The 23,889-nt window shown below is 44.3% G+C and overlaps 1 protein-coding gene across 2 annotated transcripts in view; it reads right to left on the reverse strand.

Annotated features, from left to right (window-relative positions):
- Positions 1 to 6,881: 6,881 nt before the first annotated feature.
- prkcq (protein kinase C, theta) overlaps positions 6,882 to 23,889 on the reverse strand; it is a 130,956-nt gene continuing 113,948 nt past the window's right edge. The window contains exons 14-18 of one of the 2 annotated variants that reach the window (XM_072240951.1): positions 22,084 to 22,146; positions 18,092 to 18,230; positions 14,288 to 14,476; positions 12,487 to 12,615; positions 6,882 to 11,774 (exon numbers count right to left, since the gene is read on the reverse strand). In XM_072240951.1, coding sequence (XP_072097052.1) covers positions 11,622 to 11,774; positions 12,487 to 12,615; positions 14,288 to 14,476; positions 18,092 to 18,230; positions 22,084 to 22,146 — 673 coding nt within the window. In that variant the 3' untranslated portion in view covers positions 6,882 to 11,621. Of the gene's footprint in view, positions 11,775 to 12,486; positions 12,616 to 14,287; positions 14,477 to 16,618; positions 16,722 to 18,091; positions 18,231 to 22,083; positions 22,147 to 23,889 lie in introns of those variants that run through there. The other variant, XM_072240952.1, reaches the window with a different exon arrangement.

Consider the following 23,889-nt stretch of genomic DNA (forward strand, 5'->3'; position numbering starts at 1 on the left):
GGTTAGCATTGACCAGATGGGCCAAAGAGCCTCACAATCTACCTTATGGTCTTGCACTTTATCATTTTCCTGCACTGCGCTTTTTCAAAAACTTTTACACTTTTCTCTGCATTGTTATTGTGTTAACATACTCTAGCTCAATGCACCGTGTAATGATTTGATCTGTGCAAAAAGTATGCAAGACAAGTTTTTCACTGTATCTCACTACATGTGACAATAATGGACTAATACCAATACCTTCAATCAGGTGGGAGATAAAAACAGCTGAAAGCAAGTACCACCGGGCTCAAGAACAGCTTCTACTCTGCTGTTATAAAATTATTAAATGGTTCCCCATTATGATAAGATGAACCTTTGACCTCTGTGCTGGACAACTCCAAGTGGCTGAACCATGTGGCCTAGTTCGGAGTTCATAAAACACTGAGCTTGGCAAAGTCGGTCTGATTGCAAGCTCACTCTCGAGAACTCCTCATCAAAAATTCTCAATACTTATTGCTTTTTTATTTATTAATTATTGTTATTTTGTTTGTTTTATTTTCTTTTTGTATTTGCACAGTTGCCTTTTCCACATCGGTTGGTTGGCTGTCTTGTGTGTGGTTATTCATTGATTCTACCGTGTTTCTTTGCATTTACTGTGAATGCCCGCAAGAAAACGAATCTCAGGGTGACATATGTGTAGTTTGATCATAAATTTACTTTGATCTTTGAACTCTGGTGTGGCTATTTTGATAGCTTTACCTGTTCCCTCTTCATCTCTACTGATTAAAATTCCTCTACTGTATTATTAATTTACTTTTTAATTTAACTAATAGTATTTTTTAAATGTATTTCACTTCCACAAATCAACAAATTTCATTCCATATGTCAGTGAGAGTAGACCTGATTCCGAAGCTGGCTCTGGTGCATGTTGTTGGTGGAGGCTGCCCCCTAGTGTCTGTTTTATTGCAGGGCCCACGGCACAGCCAGGCAGCCACAGGCAGGCAAGGATCGGGAGGATCATTTCTGTAATCCTCTTTGTTGAGAGCGAGCCACATTCTAGGGCTGGGATTCCGCTGAGTCGCATGTTGCACAAGCTCTAAAGCGCTGAATCAGTGGGATTCCGGCACGTGGCACATTATTCTCCTGACCTTTCCTGTACTGCTGAATTATAACTTGGTGTTCCTCCCCCTGCTCTGCCAGGAGCTATGTAGCATCAATCTCAGCCAGTCTCAAAATGTGAATTATAGCAGAAGGCTATTCTGCCCATTATATCTGTGCTAGCACCCTAGCCTAATTCCATTCCTACATTTATGTACCCATCTTACATACGTCTGTCAGCCCACCCCTCAGTCCCCTGGGTGGGAGAGGGATCTTATTGAAACCTACCGAATATTGACAGGTCTAGATAGAGTGAACATAGAGAAGATGTCTCCAAAAGTGAGATAGTCTTGGACCAGAGAGCAGAGCTTCAGAGTACAAGGACGCCCCTTCAGAAAAGAGATGAGGAGTAATTGCTTTAGCCAGGGGGGAGGGTGGTGATGTGTGGAATTCATTGTTTCAGATGGCTGTGAAGGCCAAGTCATTCAGTATACTTGAAATGGAGGGTGAAAGGTTCTTGATTAGTAAGGGCATCAAAGGTTATGGGAGAAGACAGGAGAATGGGGTAGAAGGATAATAATTCGGCCATGATGAAATAGTGGACTCAATGGGCCAAATAGCCTAATTCTGATCCTCTTTCTTATGGTTCAGGGAAAATAAATCCAGCCTATTTTGCACAACAACACAGTACTGGCCACTGATCTCCATGCAGAATACTCTCCATTTACTACCACCCTAGTTGGCCAGTGGTGCGCTGACATCCACACCGGACTTTGAGGCGAATGGTCCTGGGTTCGAATCCAGCCGGCTCCTTGCACACTTACCTTCCGTGCTGGGCTGAACATTGAGCGAACAACTCGGCCTCGTAAAAAAGCAGACAAATGCTAAGGAAACAGCAAGGTTGTCACCCGAGGCACCACAAGGCATGGGGAGGAACAACAACAACTACCACCCTCTGCCTTCTGCGGACAAACCAGTTCAAAATCCATACAGTCAAGTTTCCCTGATCCCATACGACTACCGTGGGGAACTTTGTCAAGTGCCTTACTAAACTCTATATACATCACATCCACCACTCTGCATTCATTAATTTGTTTCATCATTTCCTCAAAAATTTCAATCAGGCTTTCCACAGCAGGCCCTGCACCCTCACAAAGCCGTACTGATTATCCCTCATCATCGAACCTGGGACCAAGGCTTGGGCCTACTCTGGCTGCTTTGGGAGTGGATTTGGGACTCACTCTGGTTTGGAATACTGTTGGTTTGCTTTCATTGTCTGCATGATTTGTGTTTTTTCCCCCTCCCTCTTTCTCTGTACAGTGGTTTTTGGTTTTTAAATTTTTTTAAAATTCAGGTTTCTTGCTTTGTGGCTGCCTGTGACAAATCTCAAGGTGTATAATTTATACGTTCTTTGATAATAAATGTGCTTTGAATCTTTCGGAAGGATCTAGAAGCTTTAGAGAGCGTGCAGTGGAAATTTACTGGGATACTGCCCGGAGATGGCATATATATACAGAAGCGTGTTAGTAAAGGGACAGCAACATCATGAAAGATCCCCCTGCTCTGCTCACGTCCCTCTCCCATCAGGGAGGAGGCTACGAAGCATCCACACCAGGACCACCAGACTCAAAAACGATTACTTTCTCTAAGCAGTAAGGCTGATCAACACCTCCAGCTACTAACCCACCCTTCCACACCCCCAATCACCACTACTTAATCATTCCCTGTTAGTCATCTAATAGACAATCAATCTATGTATATAACCTGTCTTGTGTATTTTCATGTATTTATTGTTTTTTTAAATTATTGTGTTCTTTGTCTTAATGGGTTTTTTTGTGCATCATCCATCAATGCCAAGAAACAGTTATTTTGTTCTTTTTTACACTTGTGTACTGGAAATGACATTAAATAATCTTGAAAGCCTATCTGAGAGTCTCTTAAATGCCCCTAATGTATCTGCCTCTACTACCACCTCTGGCATTGCATTCCATGCACCCAACCACTCTCTGTAAATCACTTCCCTCCGACAAACCCCTAGATGTTCTTCCAGTCACCTCAAAGTTGTGCCCCCTCATATTAGCCATTTCTGGCCTGAGAAAAAGGCAGTGGTTGTCCACACTACACAAACCTCTTATCATCTCATACACCTCTAGTCACCTCTCATCCTCCTTTGCGCCAAAGAATCAGGCCTGCGTCCAAACTCTGAGTGTGGTAGGACGTGGCAAAGGCCCCCCGTCTCCGCAGAGGCCTGGAATTCAGAGTCCCCTGATCGGCAAGTCCTGCTGCTTTGTATAATGTAAACTCTTTTTATAACGCTGCAAGAAGCCTGGATGGAAGAGCAGTCAAAAGCAGAGGGGTCACAGGTGAAGGGCTATAGAATTAAAGATGTAAAGGCAGAGTGGAAGTGAGGAGAGGGTTCCTTTTCCCTCAGAGGGTGGTTGAGCCCACAACTCGTTATCTGAAGGTGTGACAGAGGCGGAGATCATCCTCTAATCAGTTCATTGTATGTGCTTGGAGAGCTGTGATCTGTAGGGGCTCTGCTCCAGTGTGGGAACAGGGATTTAGGCTGTGGGAGTCTTCATCAACTGGCATGGGCACGAAGGGTTGTCTATAGTTCTATAAAGCAACGTTGACGGCTCAAGCTATTGGCTAACACGTACAAAATTCTGGAGGAACTCATCAAGCCATGCAGCATTCCACAGAGCGGACTAGTCGGTCAGTTTTTTGGGCTAAGACCCGTCATCACTGACCTGTACAGATTCTGCCTGACCTGCTGAGTTCAGCCAGTGTTTTGTGTGTGCTGCCCAAGAGTTCCAGCGTCGGCCGGATCTGGTGTTCAAACAGTCGGTGGTTCTTCATCGTGGTCCACATCACCGGCCGACACCTTCGTTAGGAGCCCAGACTCGGAAAGAAATAGCGAGGCAGACGTGAGGAACAGAGAGTCGGAGGGGATGGAGAGGGGATGAAAGGGGTGTGTGTGTGTGTGTGTGTGTGTGTGTGTGTGTGTGTGTGTGTGTGTGTGTGTCTAATATTGGAAAACTCAATTTTCATGCCACTACGTCCCATTTTGGTTCCCCTTCCCACCCATCTCCATCCCACCCCCTTCACCCCTCTTTGTTCCTCACCACCCTCCCCCCATCCACCTTCATACACAACTCGCACTCCCACTACCTCCCCACCCATCTCCTTTCTGGTTTGAAATGTCATTCACCTCTCCTTTCTCCTCTAATGGTTCCCAGTCTCACCTCCTTTACTGTTCTGTATCCTGCTCTGGTACCCCTGTTCATCTTTCTCCAGCAGCTGTCTCCACCCTTCCACTCCTCTTCACCCATCTGTTCATGTTTATTTTCCTCTTCCCCCTCCCTCATTTTGTCTGCCTCTCTCACTCTCCTGCCACCGTCTCCCAACTTCACCCCGCTCCCCTCCCCGACCTCACACTACCCGTCGTCATCTCGCACCCCTCCTCGATCCGCCAATCGCCTCAGAATCCTGTCTCACCCCATCCCCTTCTCCTTTTACTGGCCATCTCCCCACTCCACTATCAGTCCTGATTCAGGCTTTCAGACCAAAACGTCGACAGTTTCTTTCTCAACGCTCGATCCGCTCAGTTTCTCCAGCCTTCCCGCACTGTTCTGGGGTTTTATCTTAAAAACTACAATAATTGAGGGGCTTCCTCCCCCACCCAGCCCCTCCCTCTCCAGTGGAGAGGAACCCGACACCGTGGTCCTCCCCCACCCGGCCCCTCCCTCTCCAGTGGAGAGGAACCCTACACCGTGGTCCTCCCCCACCGGGCCCTTACGGTGGCTGCACCGAGTTTCAGTGCGTCCCTCAGCACGTACTCCTGCAGCCTGGAATGTTCTGCATTCTCCCACAGACATCTCGATGGGCTGGTAGACCAACAAATTTCAGGCAGACCAAGAGGGTCTTTCGCTGAGCTGATGATCTGCCGTCAGCACTTGATGCTTGTCCCTGTGTGTGCCCCTGGGAGCAGCCCGTAGATAACAACGTCTTCTGTCATGCAGCTGTTTGGGAGGAAACACGACACAGATCCTTTCATCTTTCCCCACGCCCTTTTCATAAAGCTGCAGCCTGCGAAGAGGTGACTGTCTCTTCCCCACTGCGGCCATCCAGTGGGCAGTGGGCTGTGGGGATGATGCTCTGGGCAAGCAGGAAGGATCTGACTGGGAGGGCCCCTCTCCCAGCCAGCCAGGTGAGGCCTTGGTGCCTGCTGGTGGGGCCTAGCCTTGAGGTAATCTGCCAGATGGGCTGGACAGCCTGCCCGGGAAACCACCCCACTGTGTCTGATGTCTGCAGGCCATTCCATGCTGATGGTCTTGTGGCCAACGGTGTTGGTCCAGAAGAACTTTCCATTGAAGGACAAGTAGTGGGGCACCGTCCAGCTGTCTGGAAAGTTGTGTGGCAACGGGATCAGACTCACCTTTCGCAAACACCGGGGACACCGGGGAAATTGCTCACAATATTCCAAATGTGGTCTGACCAATGTCATACAAAGCCTCAGCTGTACATCTTTACTTTTATATTCTCGTTCTCGAAATGAATGCTATCTCAAACAATAACAAGGTGGCCTACAGGGAAGAAGTCATCTCTCTGACACTGTGGTGTCAAGAAAACAACCTCTCCCTCAATGTCACAAAAACAAAGGAGCTGGTTGTGGATTACAGGAGGAATGGAGATGGGCTAACCCCTATTGACATCAAGGGATCTGGGGTTGAGAGGGTAAACAGCTTCAAAGTTCCTCAGTATCCACATCACCGAGGACATCACGTGGTCTGTACACACCAGCTGAGTGGTGAAAAAGGCACAATAGCACCTCTTTCACCTCAGACGGTTGAGGAAGTTTGGTATGGGCCCCGAAATCCTAAGAACTTTGTACAGGGGCACAATTGAGAGCATCCTGACTGGCTGCATCACTGCCTACTATGGGAACTGTACCTCCCTCAATCGCAGGACTCTGCAGAGAGTGGTGTGGACAGCCCAATTCAGGACATTTACAAGGACAGGTGTGTAAAAAGGGCCTGTAGGATCACTGGGGACCCAAGCCATCCCAACCACAATCTATTCCAGTTGCTATCATCCGGGAAGCGGTACTGCAGCATTAAAACCAGGACCAACAGGCTCCCGGACAGCTTCTTCCACCAGGCCATCAGACTGATGAACTCACGCTGACTTGAGTGTACTCTATATTACATTGACTGTTCTGTTTATTATAAATTACTATAATTGCACATTGCACGTTTAGATGGAGACGTAACGTAAAGATTTTTACTCCTCTTGTATGTGAAGGATGCAAGAAATAAATTCAATTCAATTCAAAACCAGGACAAATATGCAAATCAAGAAACACACAGGTAGGCATTATTGTCATTTTCCAACACAATTTTACTTTGTACAAATCTAATGAGGTAATTATACACCTGATGTAATTCTATCATACAACATTGACAACTATGTAATCACTTCACTGTTAGGGCGTGAATCCAAGTGCAAGATATGAGCATGCAGAATGCCAGTGATGGAGGCTGGAATGCCCTTTTATATATTAAAGACCAAGTGTCCATAACAAATAATCCTAGACAAAGAAGAGTTTCAGATGGAGATTGAACTGCAGATATACCTACATGAAAATATCCACAGCTTTGTGTTATGTTTTTTTTTTAAAGTTATAAATTGAATTGAGAGTTCCAAAATGTTATTTCTTAGGTTATTAGAGTCAGCAGTCAGTGGTGGCTCATGATTTTATTGAAACCCCTGACCTCTACTCCCCCCGCCCCCCCCCCCCCCCGGAGAGTATGGGAACGGTTACAATTCACAGTGTAACTAGATTCTGTTGTACTGTATTTTGAAGTGTGACTTTGACCTTTGTGTGCCATGCTTTCAGCACTGCACATTAACATCTCATAACCAATCTAAAATTTTCTACTTCGTATCAAACTGAATTGTGGCAAATTATAATACCTTCATTTAATACCTCAGACCCATTCAATCCTGTGGTGCACCTCTTGTGATCTTTGACCAAGGCAATATAACACCAGGGACATTAATATCTACCCAATATATTTAAAAAGATAGCTTTCAAATCCACGAGTAGAATATATGACCCAATAAAGTCCTTTAATATTCCTTTCGGTGGCCTAATGGAACAACAGAGGTAACCACCAAAATCATATAATGTCTCATATCTTGCCACATTTCCATTCTAATCAAATCCAAATTGATTCAAAACAGATGGCCTCGGAAAAAGTTATGACTTGCACCCATGTTGAAATTTTGTGTTAATAGAAATCAAGTATATTAGTTTTTCAAAGGTGTCAAATGTCCAAAAAATCATTAACAGAGGAAATTCCCTTTCTGCAACTTCTTTGCAGATTTAGTGACAAAAACAATAATTACTTTGCACAGTTTGCTCATTAAGGTATCTGAATCTTTTTTGCTCTCTCCAGGTTCATACAAGCAGACCACTGAAAGCTTCCAACATTGGTGCATTACTTGGAGACTTTTTGGTATCACAGTGCACAGAACATTGCATCTTCCCTCTTTGACAAAGATATCCAGCTAGCCCTATACCATCTGATTCACCCTCATACTCCTGTAAGTTTTCCCATTACATTACCCAACTTTCTTTGCACATTGGAATTCTAATTCCAGAACAAGATTACACATCCCAGCTGCTGGAAGTGAACCACCTTTCTCTTTATTACAAGTTGACGTCAACAGGGTAGTCAATTGTCCTGGTATGAATGTTCCCCAATCCAAAGCTTTCATTACTGTAATACCATTTCTTACTGTCAGCATCAGCTTGTCATAAAGATGAAGATTGTTCTGAAGATAAATCACAGACTCCTTGTGAATTCATTCCACCTACAGAAGACTCAGTCAACATTGATCCAAGAATGATACATGCCAACAACAGCAGTCTTTCCTGACTTAGCCTGCCCAAGCTCAGTTCTGGTTGCCTTACTATAGGAAAGCTTTAAGCAGGGTGCAGAGGAGATTTACCAGGATGCTGCCTGATTTAGACAGCAGGTCTTATAAGGACAATCTTAATAAGCTAGGACTTTTCTCTCTGGAGTGAAGGAGATGGTGACTTGATAGAGGCAGAGACAGAGTGGACAGCCAAAGCCTTTTTCCCAGGGCAGAGATGGCTGATACAAAAGGGCATAATTTTAAGGTCATTAGAATAAAGTAAAGCGGGATGTCAAAGGTAAGTTTGTTTTTACACAGAGAGTGGTGGGTGCATGGAACTCGTTGCAAGGGGTGGGGGCAAAGGCAGATACATTAGAGACATTTAAAAAACTCTTAGATAGGCACATGGATGAAAGAACAGTGGAGAGCTATATGGAAAAGAAGGCTTAAGATTGATCTTGGAGCAGGGTCAACTCTACATCGTGAACTGAAGGGCCTGTACTGTGCTGTAATTTCTTTGTTCTAAGCTGAGGGCATTCCTTTAAACTGATGCAAATCTGGTGGGGTAGAACCTTTAGCCAGAGGATGGTGAATCTGTGAAATTCATGGCCAAGGACTACTGTGGAAGCTGAGTCAATGGGTATAGGTTGCTAGGCTCTAGATTAGTTAGGGTTTCAAAGGTTACAGGTAGAAGGCAGGGGAATGGAGTTGAGAGGATAATAAATCAGCTATGATAGAATGGCATAGACTTGATGGGCCAAATGGCCCAATTCTGCTCCTATATCTCATGGTCTAATTAAGCCATGCCTCCTAGAAAAGAACCTTTACTTTTCTTGAATATCCTAAAGTTGAGAACTGTAATAAGGGTGGAAAGAAGGGGAGGAGGAGAACTGAGAAAAATCAAGCAGTTTGTTTGTCTTCTGAATACCCATAGATCGGAAAAAGAAAAAAAACATAAACAAGGATTTGCATTCATCTCTGCGGGCACTGAATTAAGCACGGCTTTGATTGTAAAATTCTCAGCCTCGCTTTCAAATCCCTCCACAGAGTTAGTTGATCCCATCTTGCCACCTCAATCTCTGAAATCTCCTCCAGTTGTTATTATTTAGAGATACAGTGTGGGGCAAGCCCTTCCAGCCCATTGAGCCTCACCGCCCAGCAATCCACCAATTTAACCCGAGCCGAATCGCAGGACAATTTACAATGGCCAATCAACCTACTAACCAGCTGCGGGAGGCAACTGGAGCACCCGGAGGAAACCGACCTGGTTCACGGGGAGAACGTACAAACTTCTCAGAGACAGTGCTGGAATTGAACTCTGAACTCTGGAATGCCCTGATTCCTGTCATGCTCCAAGATCTCTGCACCCTGTAATTCTGTCCTCTAGGTCGTCCTTGGTTTTGCTTGCTCCACAACAGCTGGCCATGCCTTTAGCCATCTGCTCCAAGATCTGGAGTTACCTCCCTCCACCTCTCCACTATAAACATGTGTCTTGGCCAGGCTCCTGATCTTATGCTTGATGACAATTGATGATTACAGTCTTCCTGGGACACTCTGGATAGTGATGCAAGTGGGCTATTTGATGCGGGGCAGAAGAGGGTTGTGCGTGGAAGGTGAATTCAGCACTGTGGCAAGTGAAGCGGGTTGCCTGGGCCTGGAGTTTGGGAGACAATTCAGCAAAAAATTATTGAAACCAACAAACGAAAAATTGCAGTATAATGATGAAGTTATGACCTAAATAATTCTCACCAGAGTAAGATTGGGTCTGTTAGAAAACTTGATTGAACTATTGTACATGATCCTTTTTATAGGGAGCTTGAAACTCAAGTTCATGAAAAGCCAGACCCCTACATAGGATGATCCCAATTACATTCCACTCTTCAAGCTAATGCTCAGTGCATACGTTTCCCTTTTTACCTAACTCCATATATATTTCCAGTGCTTGACTCATTGGAAAAGCCGACTACAGTATGTCAACATGCTTGGATTTCTTTTCAAACTTTCGGACTCCATCCAATCTCGATTGCTAGAATGGCTCCTGTGAATTTTCCTATTCTATTGCCGTTGACAGGGGAGTGTTGAAGGAAGTTAGCAGAACCATACCAGCCACAGCTCATCATAACTAATTGATTAACCACCCCACTGGTAGAATACACATGAAACACAGAGACTTCATGTGTACAGGACACACCAACGCGATCCACACAAATACTACCCCAAGCACTTCTACAGTATACACACCCACACGCACTTCTATACTACACAAACACCCCGCATGAGTTTCTATAACATAGTCTTATAGATACCCACAGTTACTTCTACACTAGACACACACATCTCTTACACCATATCACACAGAGCAACACCCTCCACACAAACACACACAATCCAATTGCCTCGCCCCACTACACACAGACCCACACCATACACATGCGGTAATACCTGCACAATCCCCCTACACTACTTGTGCCCTCCCCCCCAACACACAAACACAGCACAACTACCTGCTTCACACAAACACACACAACCCACCAACTGCACCCCCCACTACACACAGACCAACACCATACACATGTGGAAATACCTGCACAAACCCCCCACTACTTGTGCCCTCCCTCCACACATACAATCACACACACCTCACACATCAACACACTCTCCCTCACAGTCACATACACACATACACTTCTACACCATGTAAACACATACTAGTCACATATACACATATCTGCATCACATACAAGCACACATACATGCATAAATTCCCACACGCATGCACCACACACATGCACACACAGATCTCTATACCACATAAACACATACTGTACCCCTGCATCTCATACACACAAACAAAGCCAGCTGAAGGACAGATCCTGACACTAACATTGGTTGAACAGGATACCAGTGGGGATGGAGGTTGAGTTACTAGAAACAGATCTGGTGTGTTGAGGTCAGGGTGGGAAATGTTGCCAAGATTTTCATTTTGCTGACTCAGCAAGGACAGTCACTGTGGTATGCAGTGGCTCCACCCGCACCAATTAGGAACTCCCGCTCCAGTTCACCGAGGCCTGTGCACGGCTCGCATTGTCGGTCTGCCAGCTCAGACACAACCTTGTGAACTACGTTGAAGACTTTGGCATAAGTTCAGCATATCACTTGGGAGGAAGCATTGCCGCATGCCCACAGCTCGAAAATGAGGAAACACCTTCCAAGAAGCAGCAGTCTTGCCTCATGGTGTGTCCACATGAATACTTTTAAACACAAAATCAAAAACTAAACATTTCTACATGCAGTGATAGCCCAGTCCTTCAACAACTGTGCTTGAAGATTATAGACACCATAATTAGATACAAGTATCTTGTAGGTTTAGTCTAAGAAACAGTTGGGTTCTCTTCTCAGATACTAAGGATGATGTGCTGACAAAATGGCTTCCAATGCACGTGTCCAGGTACACTTGGGTATATTTAACAAATGTGATACCACTAATTCACGCCACATGTTCAACACAGAACCTCGCAACAACTGATTCCAAGAGCATGCTGTCTTCAAGTGCAAACAGAGAACTTCAAACTCTTCAGTGTTACAGAAGTAAGATATTCTATGACATCATTTAATCTTCATCAAAGCATTCTCTCCATCTTGGGGTTGGTGAAGGAGAAATTGTTGAACATGTTTTGATCCATACTGTTGATGAGGGTCCTGTCTGCACACGACAGTCTTGGCTTCTCATTCAAGAATTCCTTGTCAAAGTTGCTGCAGTCACTTGTTGATTTCTGTCAAGGGGACAATGAAAGCATGAAGATCTGAAGAGCCTCATTTCAATAATTAATACAGCAGAATTAGGGCAATAACTGGTAGTACAACATGTTAGGACAAGAATTAGGGAAATCATAGGAAGGATATAGGTTTCAATGGGACAATGATAGGATGCAAAGCTGGGTGGAAACACGGCAGATGGAATTCAACCTGGAAAACTGTGAAGTGATTCACTTTGGAAGGTCAAATCTGAAGGCCGATATAGGGTTAACGACAAGAATTTTAACCGTGTGGAAAAACAGAAGGAACTTGGGGCGCACGTTCTCAAAGCTGCAGTGCAAACTGAGAGAGTGGTTAAGAAGTTGAATGGTGCGTTCACCTTCATGGTAGAGGCAGATGCATTAGGAACTTTTAAGAAACTCTTAGATGCATGGAAGAAAAAAAATGTAGAGCTCGGTGGGAGGGAAGGGTTAGATTGATCTTAAGAGTAGGTTAAAAGGTTGTCACAACATTGTGGGCCAAAAGGCCTGTACTGTGCTGTGATGTTCTATGCTTACAGAAATAAGGAGGTTCTTATGCTTTGGGGATACATTGTGAACCTTATATAAAACTGTAGTTTCTATGTCCTGTTTAACCTTATTAAAGTCATGATGCAGGGTGGGAGCAATAACTGTGGAAGGGGGATAAAATGATGTGCCAGAGGCAGACACAATTGAAGACTGCACTTACCACAGTAGGTTTGAATGGTGGATCCACTTCTCTGTTTTCCAGCGCCTGCCAGTTAATATCCCGGAAAAAGGAATGTTGACGAATATTCCCCTTTATTCCCAACCTTCTCTCGGGCTCCCTGACAAAGAGCTGGAAGAAGAAAACTGGTCACTGATCATGCAGCTTCTTATCATGAACCAAGGTATGTTCAGGCAAGCATGTTTCCCACTTGATTTACTGAAAACTTCTGCTTCATCATTTGGTTGTTCACGTGCGCAACCATCTGTCTTGATGGCATGCAAACAAAAGCTTTTCACTGTAACTCAGTGCATAATAATAGGCAGCATGTTAGCATCATGCTTTACAGAGCCAGCGACTGGGGTTCAGTTCTTGCTGCTGTCCATAGGGAGTTTGTACCTTCTTCCTGTGATTGTGTGGGTTTCCTCTAGGTGTGTGTGTGGGCACGTGGCCAAGTGGTTAAGGCATTGGACTAGCGACCTGAAGGTCGTGAGTTTGAGCCCCAGCCCAGCAACTTGTTGTGTCCTTGAGCAAGGCACTTAATCACACATTGCTCTGCGACAACACTGGTGCCAGGCTGTATGGGTCCTAATGCCCTTCCCTTGGACAACATTGGTGTCATGGAGAGGGGAGACTTGCAGCATGGGCAACTGCTGGTCTTCCGTACAACCTTGCCCAGGCCTGCGCCCTGGAGAGTGAAGACTTTCCAGGCGCAGATCCATGGTCTCGCAAGACTAACAGACGCCTCTAGGTGCTCTGGTTTCCTCCCAGATTCCACTGTTTAGGTTCAGTGAGTTGCTGGCATGCTATGTTGGCAGATGAAGTGTGGTGACACATGTGCTGCCCAGCACATCCTGGATCTGTCTTCATTGTTGACACAAACAGTGCATTTCATTGCATGTTTCGATGTACATCTGTTTAATCTCTTTAATCCCCTTTACCTATTACTGAAGGCCAGAAGATGGCACTTAATCTGATCTTGGCTTCAACTTCATCTTCCTGCCTGATCCCAAAGCCACTCATTACTCCACAATCCAAAAATCCACCTCAGCTTTGAATATATTCAGCCACTCTGCCCTTCAGGTCTCTGGTTAGAAAGTTCCCTAGAGTCACCATCCTCAGAGAGAAGCAAGTAATCTTCACTTTCAGTTTTAAATGGGCTCCTCTTGTGCACCCACACAAGGGGAGACGTCCATGCAGTATCTAGACCACAGTTGAATTATTGGTTCACTTCTGTCACCTCATTGTAGGAAGGATATGGAAGCTTTATAGTGAATGAGAAGGAAAATAAATCAGCCATGATCAAATGGCAGATTCTTAAGGGCTAAAGAAGGCCATGAAGATCAAAGAAGCTCTTCTACTTCAAGTGAGAACAGGGATAATGCTCATATGCTGGATATTACTTCCTCCTCCAATAGCCAAAACCTATACTTTGTTCATTATCAATCTGTTTTTGGGTACTTACCGTGCACAAATCGGTTGCTATTTCCACACCAAGAACACCTACTTCCCTTCAACCACTTAGTTCCTGAAGCAGTCATTTGGATTTGAACCCACTGGCAGAATGCTAATCACCACTCCAGGTAGCAACACTATGTCCACTCTGATCACTTTGCGTTAAAATGGGCAATTCTTTGGTTCTAATTGTTTTTCATTTCTTGTAAAAATTGTGTATGTTTAATTCGTTTATCTGATTTTACGTACCTGTGATGTTGCTGCAAGTAAGTTTTTCATTGCACCTCTGCATACATGTACTTGTGCAAATGACAATAAACTCAACTCCAATATTTAAAAACATTCTTACTCTGACTAGGATGTCCTTGGCTTCCTTGCCCAGCCAGCGCGGGTAGATGGGATCATCTGTGCGGATGGATTGGAAAAGTTCATCTTCATCCCCACCGTGGAATGGTGACTGGCCAATCAGCATCTCATAGAGAAGAACCCCAAAAGACCACCAATCCACTGACATGCTATACTTCTGTCCAAGCAGGATCTGCACAGTGGAACAGATGGAACTCAGAACCAGAGAGAACACATTATGCTTCACTGCAGCATTATCAATTCCTGGGACTCAAACGCTCAGCAGGGATTTTATCTGAAGCATCAAGCTCTATGTCTTGGATTTGGCCCAGTGGCTTGTGTGCTTGTCTGTGAATCAAACCAGACCTTAACAAAGCCAATCTGAATGTAGCCAACACAAAACCAATATGACCATGACCATAAGACCATAAGATATAGGAGCAAAATTGGGCGATTTGGCCAATTGAGTCTGCTCTACCATTCTATCATGACTGATTTATTATCCCTCTCAACCTCATTCTCCTGCCTTCTCCCTGAAACCTTTGATGCTTTTACTAATCAAGAACTGATCAACCTCCATTTTACCAGTGCGGCACGGTAGTGTAGAGGTTAGTACAATGCTTTACTGTATCAGTGACTTGGGTTAATTCCCACCACTGCCTGTAAGTTTGTAAGTTCTTCTTTTGACTGCGTGGGTTTCCTCTGGGTACTCTAGTGTTCTCCCACAGTCCAAAAACCTACCAGTTGGTGGGTTAATTTGTCATTATGAATTGTTTCATGATTAGGCTAGGATTAAATTGGGGGTTGCTGGGTGACATGGCTCAAAGGGCATATTCTGTGCTGCATCTTAATAAGTAAAAAATAAATAAATAAATGTTCTCAATTACTTGGCCTCCACAGCCACCTGTGGCAACAAGATCCACAGATTCATCACCCTAAAGAAATTCCTCCTCATCTCTGCTCTAAAGGGACCTCCCATTCTGAGGCTGTGCCCTCTGGTCCTGGCATCCCCCACGATAGAAAATACCCTCTCCACACCCACTCTATCTCGGCCTTTCAATATTAGATAGGTTTCAATGAGATCTCGCTCCCTGCCCCACCCCCCCCGATTCTTCTAAACTCCAGCAAGTACAAGCCATCAAATGTTGCTCATATACTAACCCTTTCATTCCCAGGATCATTCTCTTGTATCTCCTCTTGACCCTCCCCAATGCGAGCACATCCTTTCTTAGGTAAGCGGTCTGAAACTGCTCATAATGCTCCAAGTGTGTTCTAATCAATGCCTTATAAAGCTTCAGCATTACATCCTTGCTTTTATATTCTAGTCCTCTCAAAATGAATGCTGACGTTGCATTCGCTTTCCTTACCACCAAATCAACCTGCAAGTTAACATTTAGACGAAGACTCCCTAAAACCAGCCCGAACCCTACCTGACCATAACCAATCTGAACCCAACTTGACTATAACCAAACAAAACCCAATTTGACGATAGCCAATTCAAACCCAACCTCAACATGACCATTCCAAATCCAACCCATACCCAAGGATTTGTAACTTTTTCTGTATCTAGTCCAGGTATTGTTGTAACTGTTGTCCAGCATTACAGGTACTAAACTGTGTTTAGTACATTACGTTGTAGTGAAGCACCAATCCAACTTTGCCACTTTGGTGGGAGAGTGAGTAGGTTTGAGAGAAAAAGTTCGGGAAGATTAGTAGGGATAGTCATTCATTGGATGCTCTTACAACTGTCAATTACTTGATGTGACTTATTTCTTAATGGCCTCTTTATGCCATTAGGAAATAAGAAATATGGACCCATCTGCAAATTTATAATGTCTTCCAAGCAGAATAAAGTGTTACAGTTACAAAGGAAGTGCTGTGCAGACAGACCGTAAGGTGCAAGGTCATATTGAGGTAGATTATGAGGTCAAGACTTCACCTTATCCTACCAGGACACTGTTCAATATTTTTAATAACATCAGAATTGAAGCTTGGAACTTTATTCAATGGAGCACAGGAGATGAGGGGTGAACTTATAGAGGTGCATAAAATCACAAGGGACATATGATGGGTGAATGCACACTGTCTTTTACCCAGGGTTGGGGAATCAAAAACCAGAGGGCATAGATTTAAGGTGAGAGGGGTGCGATTTAATAGGAACTTGAGGGGAAACCTTGTCACTCAGAGAGTGGTCTATATATGGAATGAGGAAGTGGTTGTAACAAGGTTTTCAGGCAAACGAACCCAGATGCAGAGATGCAAAGTAGAATGTAACAATGAGGATTTATTCCAAGAACATAACAGAGGAATAACAAGTGACTCAGAGTGTACTTACTCGAGAGGGTTAGTGTATGTAGAACGTTAGTTCCCTCGGAACCCAAATTCAGGACTGAGCGATGAACGCTAGTTGTGATGAACGTAAATAGTGTATATGTAACCTGTAAATCAAAACTCAATATACTAAAAACAGGATGCATGAGGAACTAGTTTTGGTCAGCATGGACTAGTTCCTGTGCATACAGTGATTGGCATGGTCCTGAAACAAATACAGTGGGATCCAGCTGAGGGTTTGGGTAGCTGCAACTATCAGTCCCCAGAACTCAATCAGTTTCCAGGGCTGGCCAAGTGGCCCAGGTAGTAGGGCTGCTGTGTCACAGCTCCCGAGACCAGGACTTGGGTGCTGTCTGTGTGGGGTTTGCAGGCTCATCCTGTGACCAGTTGGGTTGCCACTGGGCATTCCAGTTTCTTCCCATCTCCCAAAGATGTGTGGGTTGGTGGGTTAACTGTAAATTGACTCTAGCCCGTAGACAAGAACCTAGGTGGAACTGATGGAAATGCCAGGCTGGAGCTAAACACAAGTTAGAGGAACATCTCATTCCATGTGGACTGTCTCAAATTACTGGTATCTGTTCCCTCTCTGTCTTTCTGTTCCTTTTTCTCTTCTCCCCTGATCTCTAGATCAAGATCTCCTAAAGGACTTTTGCTTTTGCTTGCATGGTGGGGGGGGCGTGGTTGGTGCTTTTGCTGGTGCAAATGGGGGGAGGGTCAATGCTTCTGCTGCTGCTTGTGTGAGTGAAGGGGGCTTTGGGGTTCTGATATTGCTGTCACTCATTCTTTGGGGTTTTTTGTTTTGTGGATATCTGCGAAGAACAGAAATTTCAGGTTGTATACTGTACGCATTCTCTGATATTAAACTGAACCATTGATTCTACTGACACCCATCACCTAATCTCTTTCTCTTCCCCCACCCCCTTTATTCCATGCTCCACCTTCCTCATCTTCAGTCCTTCCACTCAGTCATTGCACAACTCCCCGCATCCCGCACTCATCAGCCTCATCCATGTCATCTGGACCCAGCCATCACTGACTGCCTCTTGCTGCACCCCATTCCCACCACTATTTTATACCCACTATCATTCCTCTAACTTTCAGTACTGACGAAGGTCTCAATCATAAACATCAACAGTCCCTATCTCTCCGTTTCAGACCGAGGCCTTTTGTCAGGACAATTTATTCCTCTCCATAAATGCTGCCTGACCTGCTGAGTTCCTCCAGCATTTTGTGATTTCCAACATCTACAGAATCTCTTGTGTTTATGATTTGCTGGCAAAATACTGTTATGTCTTCATTATACAATGAGTAATTTATATGTAGATTTCATAGAGAAATCATTTTCTCTTTTGTTCCCACACCTTCTGGTTCATTCAGCCTTTCTTCAGCAGCAACCTTTTCCCTATTTATTCTGATGAACTGTAATACCTTTTGGGAAGAATGTCACTGGTGTAGCCAAAATAACAGATACACTGACCTCAGGCGCTATGTAGTCAGGTGTTCCACAGAACGTGCTGGTCCGTGCATCGTTGAGAATATTCTCTTTACACATGCCAAAATCTGCGATTTTAATGTGGCCGTCGCCGTCCAGCAGAACGTTGTCCAACTTCAGGTCCCTGGAAGTGAATTGGGAAGTTTTGTGCTGAGCAAGTAACATGGATATCTACACACCAGTGGATATGGACCTGTGTACATGGGAATGTCTTTTGCTCCAAACATACGAACTTCGTAGGTTCATGATTATATACGTACTCCCTGTAGTCATGGCTGGCTGGTGGCATAGTGGCATCAGTGCTGGACTTCGGAGCGAAGGCTCCCGAGTTCGAAGCCAGCCGGCTCCCCAAGCACGCTTTCCATCCGTGCTGGGTTGAGTGTCGAGCTAGCAACTCGACCTCGTAAAAAAGAAATTGCCTGCTCTCTCGTGAGTTTAAAAGGCAATTTCCTTTTTTTCTCCCTGTAATCATGGGTGTACATAGACATATACTTAAAAAAATCATCTTGCATTTATATAGCTCCCTGATCTTCCAATTTACCTTTTCATGGTTCTTGCACTTTCTTTACCAGAACAGCACTTTTTCTGTCCCTGCTACATTATACCCTGCATTCCATTTTCTTTTTAACATGGAACACTACAGCACAGTACAGATCCTTTGATCCACGATGTTGTGCCAACCAACACTAAGATCAATCTAAACCTTCCTTCCTACATAGCCCTCCATTTTTTTTTAATCCTCAATTCCTCAATGTGCCTACCTAAGGCTTTCTTAAATATTCCTAATGCATCTGCCCCCAGCAGCACATCGGCAGGGCTTTCTACACACCTACCACTCCCTGTGTAAAAAAAAACCTACCTCTGACATCCCGCCCATACTTTCCTCCAATTATCTTAAAATTATGCCCCCTCGTGCTAGCCATTTCTGCCTGGGAGAAAGTCCCTGGCATTCCACTCACTCTATGCCCCTTATCATCTTGTACATCTCTATTGCTATATTGCTACTTCAGTGTACTTCTGTGTGGTATGATCTGTCTGGATTGCACACAAAACAAATCTACTGGAATAAGCAGATCCCTCTCTAGGTGAGTACTCTGTGGTGGTATTCCAAATTCCCATACAATAACAGTAAGAGCTCCCTACACCTGTAATCAAATCCTTTTGTAATAAAGGACAGATTATGGTTTGCCTCCCTAACTGCCTGGTGCATCTGAAGATGAAAGATTAGCTTTATTTGTCACATGGACATTGAAGCATACAGTGAAACATGATGCTTGCGTCATATCAAATCAATGAGGGTTGTGCAGAGTTCTGCTGATGGTGCTGAGCCACACTTCTGACGTCAACATAACATGCCAGCAACTCAATAACCCCAATCCAGACATGTTTGGACTGTGGGAGGAAACCAGAGCACCCGGGGGTAATCCACACAGTCACAGGGAGAATGTACAAACTCTTATAATCCCTATGTTGGCTTGTGTGGAATGATATCAAGTTGGAAACACGATGACATTCGCTGAATATTGACATTTTCTAATCCGACAACATTTCAAACATACTCTGTTATTCAGTTTTGTACACTCCAGTTTTGGCATATTCTATTTCAGCTGCACAACCTTGCACACTGATCTTACCCAGATCTCCCCTGCAGCCTCTGTGCTCATGATCCCACCCTAGTTCAGCATCGTCAGCAGGCTTGGAAATTGGTCTGCTCAGACAAATAATGGATGTGGGTTCCTGTTAGCTGGGGCCCAGGCACCAATCCCTATGCTGGTCAGATCTTGCTCACTGAAACAGGACCCATATAGTCCCACTATAGTTGAGATGTTTTGTCAAAGTTCTATAAGATGTTGGTGAAGTTGAATTGAGAATACTGTGTGCAGTTTTGGTCACTTACATAGAAGAAAGATATCAATAAGATTGAAAGAGTGCAGGGGAAATTTACAAGGATGTTGCCAGGACTTGAGGACCTGAGTTATAGGGAAAGGTTGAACAGTTTAGGATTTTATGCCCTGGAGCGTAGGAGATGAGGGGAGATTTTATAGAGGTATACAACATTTTGAAGTGTATAGATAGGGAAATTGCAAGCAGGCTTTTTCTGTCAGTGTGGGTGAGACTAGATTGAAGGCCATAGGTTTAGAGTGAAAGGTGAAATGTTTGAGGGGAATTTGTGGGGGGACGTCTTCACTCAGAATGGTGTGCGAGTGTGGAATGAGCTGCCAGTGGAGATGGTGGATATAGGCTCGATTGTAAAGAGAAGTGTAGATATTACATGGATGAGAAAGGTATGGAGGACTATGGTCTGGGGGCAAGTAGGTGGTTCCAGGCAGAAGACCAGACTGGCACAGACTAGATGGGTCAAAGGGCCTGTTTCTGTCCTGTCATGCTCTAAATTATATGTTTATATATTCATAATCTTCTGCAGGGACCTCATCAAATCTTCTGAAAATCTAAGTAGACCACATCCCTTTTGTATTTTACATCACACAACCTTGAAGGCCACTAACAAATTCATTTATACTTATCCTTGTAAGCGGAACAAGTGCTACACATGCCCTTACACTTCCTCCCTTACCACCATTCAGGGCCCCAGACAGTCCTTCCAGGTGAGGCAACACTTCACCTGTGAGTCGGCTGAGGTGATATACTGCGTCCGGTGCTCCCGATGTGGCCTTCTATATATTGGCGAGACCTGACGCAGGCTGGGAGACCACTTTGCTGAACACCTACGCTCTGTCCGCCAGAGAAAGCAGGATCTCCCAGTGGCCACACATGTTAATTCCACATCCCATTCCCATTCTGACATGTCTATCCACGGCGTCCTCTACTGTAAAGATGAAGCCACACTCAGGTTGGAGAAACAACACTTTATATTCCGTCTGGGTAGCGTCCAACCTGATGGCATGAACATTGACTTCTCTAACTTCTGCTAATGCCCCACCTCCCCCTTGTACCCCATCCGTTATTTATTTTTATACACACATTCTTTCTCTCACTCTCCTTTTTCTCCCTCTGTCCCTCTGACTATACCCCTTGCCTATCCTCTGGGCTCCCCCACCCCTGTCTTTCTCTCTGGGCCTCCTGTCCCATGATCCTCTCGTATCCCCTTTGCCAATCACCTGTCCAGCTCTTGGCTCCATCCCTCCCCCTCCTGTCTTCTCCTATCATTTCAGATCTCCCCCTCCCCCTCCCACTTTCAAATCTCTTACTAACTCTTCCTTCAGTTAGTCCTGACGAAGGGTCTCGGCCTGAAACGTCGACTGTACCTCCCCCTAGAGATGCTGCCTGGCCTGCTCCGTTGTGTTGTTGTAACAAATTCATTTGATTGGTTCCCCCTTATCTATTATATTTGACGTGTCCTTGACAAATAGTAACAAATTAATTAAATATGAGCTCCCTTTCATAAATCCATGTGGACTCTTTCATCTTCTTCACTGTGCGTTCTGATACCATATCCTTCTTTATAAATTATCTAATTCAATGAGCACTTTAACAGAATTTTAACTCTAACATAGAACATAGACCAATAGGGCAAAATATATGCCCTTCGGTCCATGATGTTTGCAGATCTCTTAGCCTACTAAAGATCAATCTAACTGTTCCCTCTATTTTTCTTTTATCCATATGCCTATATAAGGGTCTCTTAAATGTCCCTAATGTATCTGCCTCTACCACCACACCTGGCAGGGTGTTCCACACACCTACCACTTTCTGTGTAAGAAACCCCTGGATTTTCCCCCCTGTACTTTCCTCCAATCACCAGAAATTTATGCCTGCTGGTATTAGTCATTTCTTCCCTAGGAAGAAGTTGCTGTGTGACCACTCGATCATGCCTCTTATCTTCTCGTTCATCTTCTTGGTCTATGGTTAGCAACGGCTTTGCAAAAACAAATTTCTCAGCTCAGGGTGTTTGACTGAATCTACAACTAAAATTCAGAAGTTATGCAGAAAAATGTGTGTTCTTGGGCCTCAATTACCTGTATATGATACCCCTGGAATGAAGAAACTGGAGACCACAAATGATTTCAGCTGCATAAAACCTGCAATGAGATTTAATTCCATGAAAACATTTCATATAAACAATTTCTGAATTAATACGTTTTATTCAATCATCAGATCCTCTGCAACTGATCCTCAACAGCGACTGGTGACTGTTTTCTCTCACCGCAGACGGTAATTTACTTTATAATTTACTTAATCCCTGGGGTCAAACCAAAGAGAGTCAGAGAAAGTGTTACCCATGGTTTTTGAGCAGGTACATCGAAACACGTCTTTTGCGTCAAATCAAATCTGTGTGTGTTGTGCTGGGCCTGCAGCCGTTGCCATGCCCACAACTTATTAACCTGAACCTGCATGTCTTTGGAATGTGGGAGGAAACCAGAGCACCCAGAGGAAACCCACACAGTCACATGGAAAGTGTACAAACTCCTCGGCGGGAACTGAAACCCCATCGGTGACATCTGGAACCGCCGTAATGTTATGCTAACTACCACACTATCGTGCGGTTCGATTGGTGTCAATCTCCTTTCTGAGTTAGAAGGTTGGGATAATCATGAACCAGAAATCCAGAAATCTGGTCATGCAGCACTGAGGGAGAGTGGCAACGTCAGTGATACTGCCTTTTGGAATAGGATGTTAAACCCAGGCTCCATATAGTGGGTCTAAAAAAAAATCAACAGGCTTAGTTTGCAGAAAAGCGAAGGAGTTATCCCTAGTGCCTGAGCCAATGTTTATCGCTGATTGATCATAATTTAGTATTTACTGTATACAACTTCCAGTTCATTTCCAAACTGATAACAGTGATTCCATTTCAGGAAGCACACTTTAAATCCCTCTGGACTTTGCAAAAAATGTGAAAGGAATATAAAACATATGCACGGGAAGCTGTTGAGAGATCATTTGCTAAACCATTTCTGTTTTCCCAAGCAGTTTATTGATTGATTACCATAATATTCGTACATAATACCACAACCCTCCTTGCCATCGAGTGATAGTGCCTCAGGAAAAGAGACTTCCATCCAGAACATCCCTCTTCTTGTTACCACTATCACAGAGGAGGTACAGGAGCCTGAAGACACACACTCAACACTTCAAGAACAGATTTTTCCCCTCCACCAGATTTCTGAGAATGGCCCACTAACCTATGGTCACTACCTTGTTATTCGTCTTTTGGACTATTTATTTATTTATCTTGTAACTTAAAGCAATTTTTATGTCCTACACTCTACTCCTGCCACAAAGCAACAGATTTCACTGACATTTTATACTGTACATCTGTGATAATAAACCTGATTTTGACCTTTATCACAATAGAGGTCCTTCAGCCCACAATGCTGTGTCTGCCTTTTGACCTACTCCAAGATCGATCTAACCCTTCCCTCCCACATAGCCTGAATTTTCTATCATCCATGTGCCTATCTAAGAGTCTCTTAAATGTCCCTAATGTATCTGCCTCTTCCACCAGCTTTGCAGTGCTTTCCATTCACCTGCTACTCTCTGTGTAAGGCCTACCCCTAATGTGCTGCCTATGCTTTCCTTCCATCACCTTAAAATTATGCCCTTGTGCATCAGCTATTTCCACCCTGGGAAAAGGCACTGGCTGTCCACTTGATCAATGCCTCTTGTCATCTTATATATTTCTGTGAAGTTACCTCTCATTCTCCTTCGCTCCAATCAGAAAAGCCCTAGGTCACTCAATCTTTCCTCATTACACGTGCTCTCTAATCCAGGCAGTATCCTGGTAAACGCAAACAACAGGAATTCTGCAGATGCTGGAAATTCAA

This window comes from Mobula birostris, chromosome 23 (genome assembly GCF_030028105.1).
Source record: "Mobula birostris isolate sMobBir1 chromosome 23, sMobBir1.hap1, whole genome shotgun sequence".
NCBI classification, from domain to species: domain Eukaryota; kingdom Metazoa; phylum Chordata; class Chondrichthyes; order Myliobatiformes; family Myliobatidae; genus Mobula; species Mobula birostris.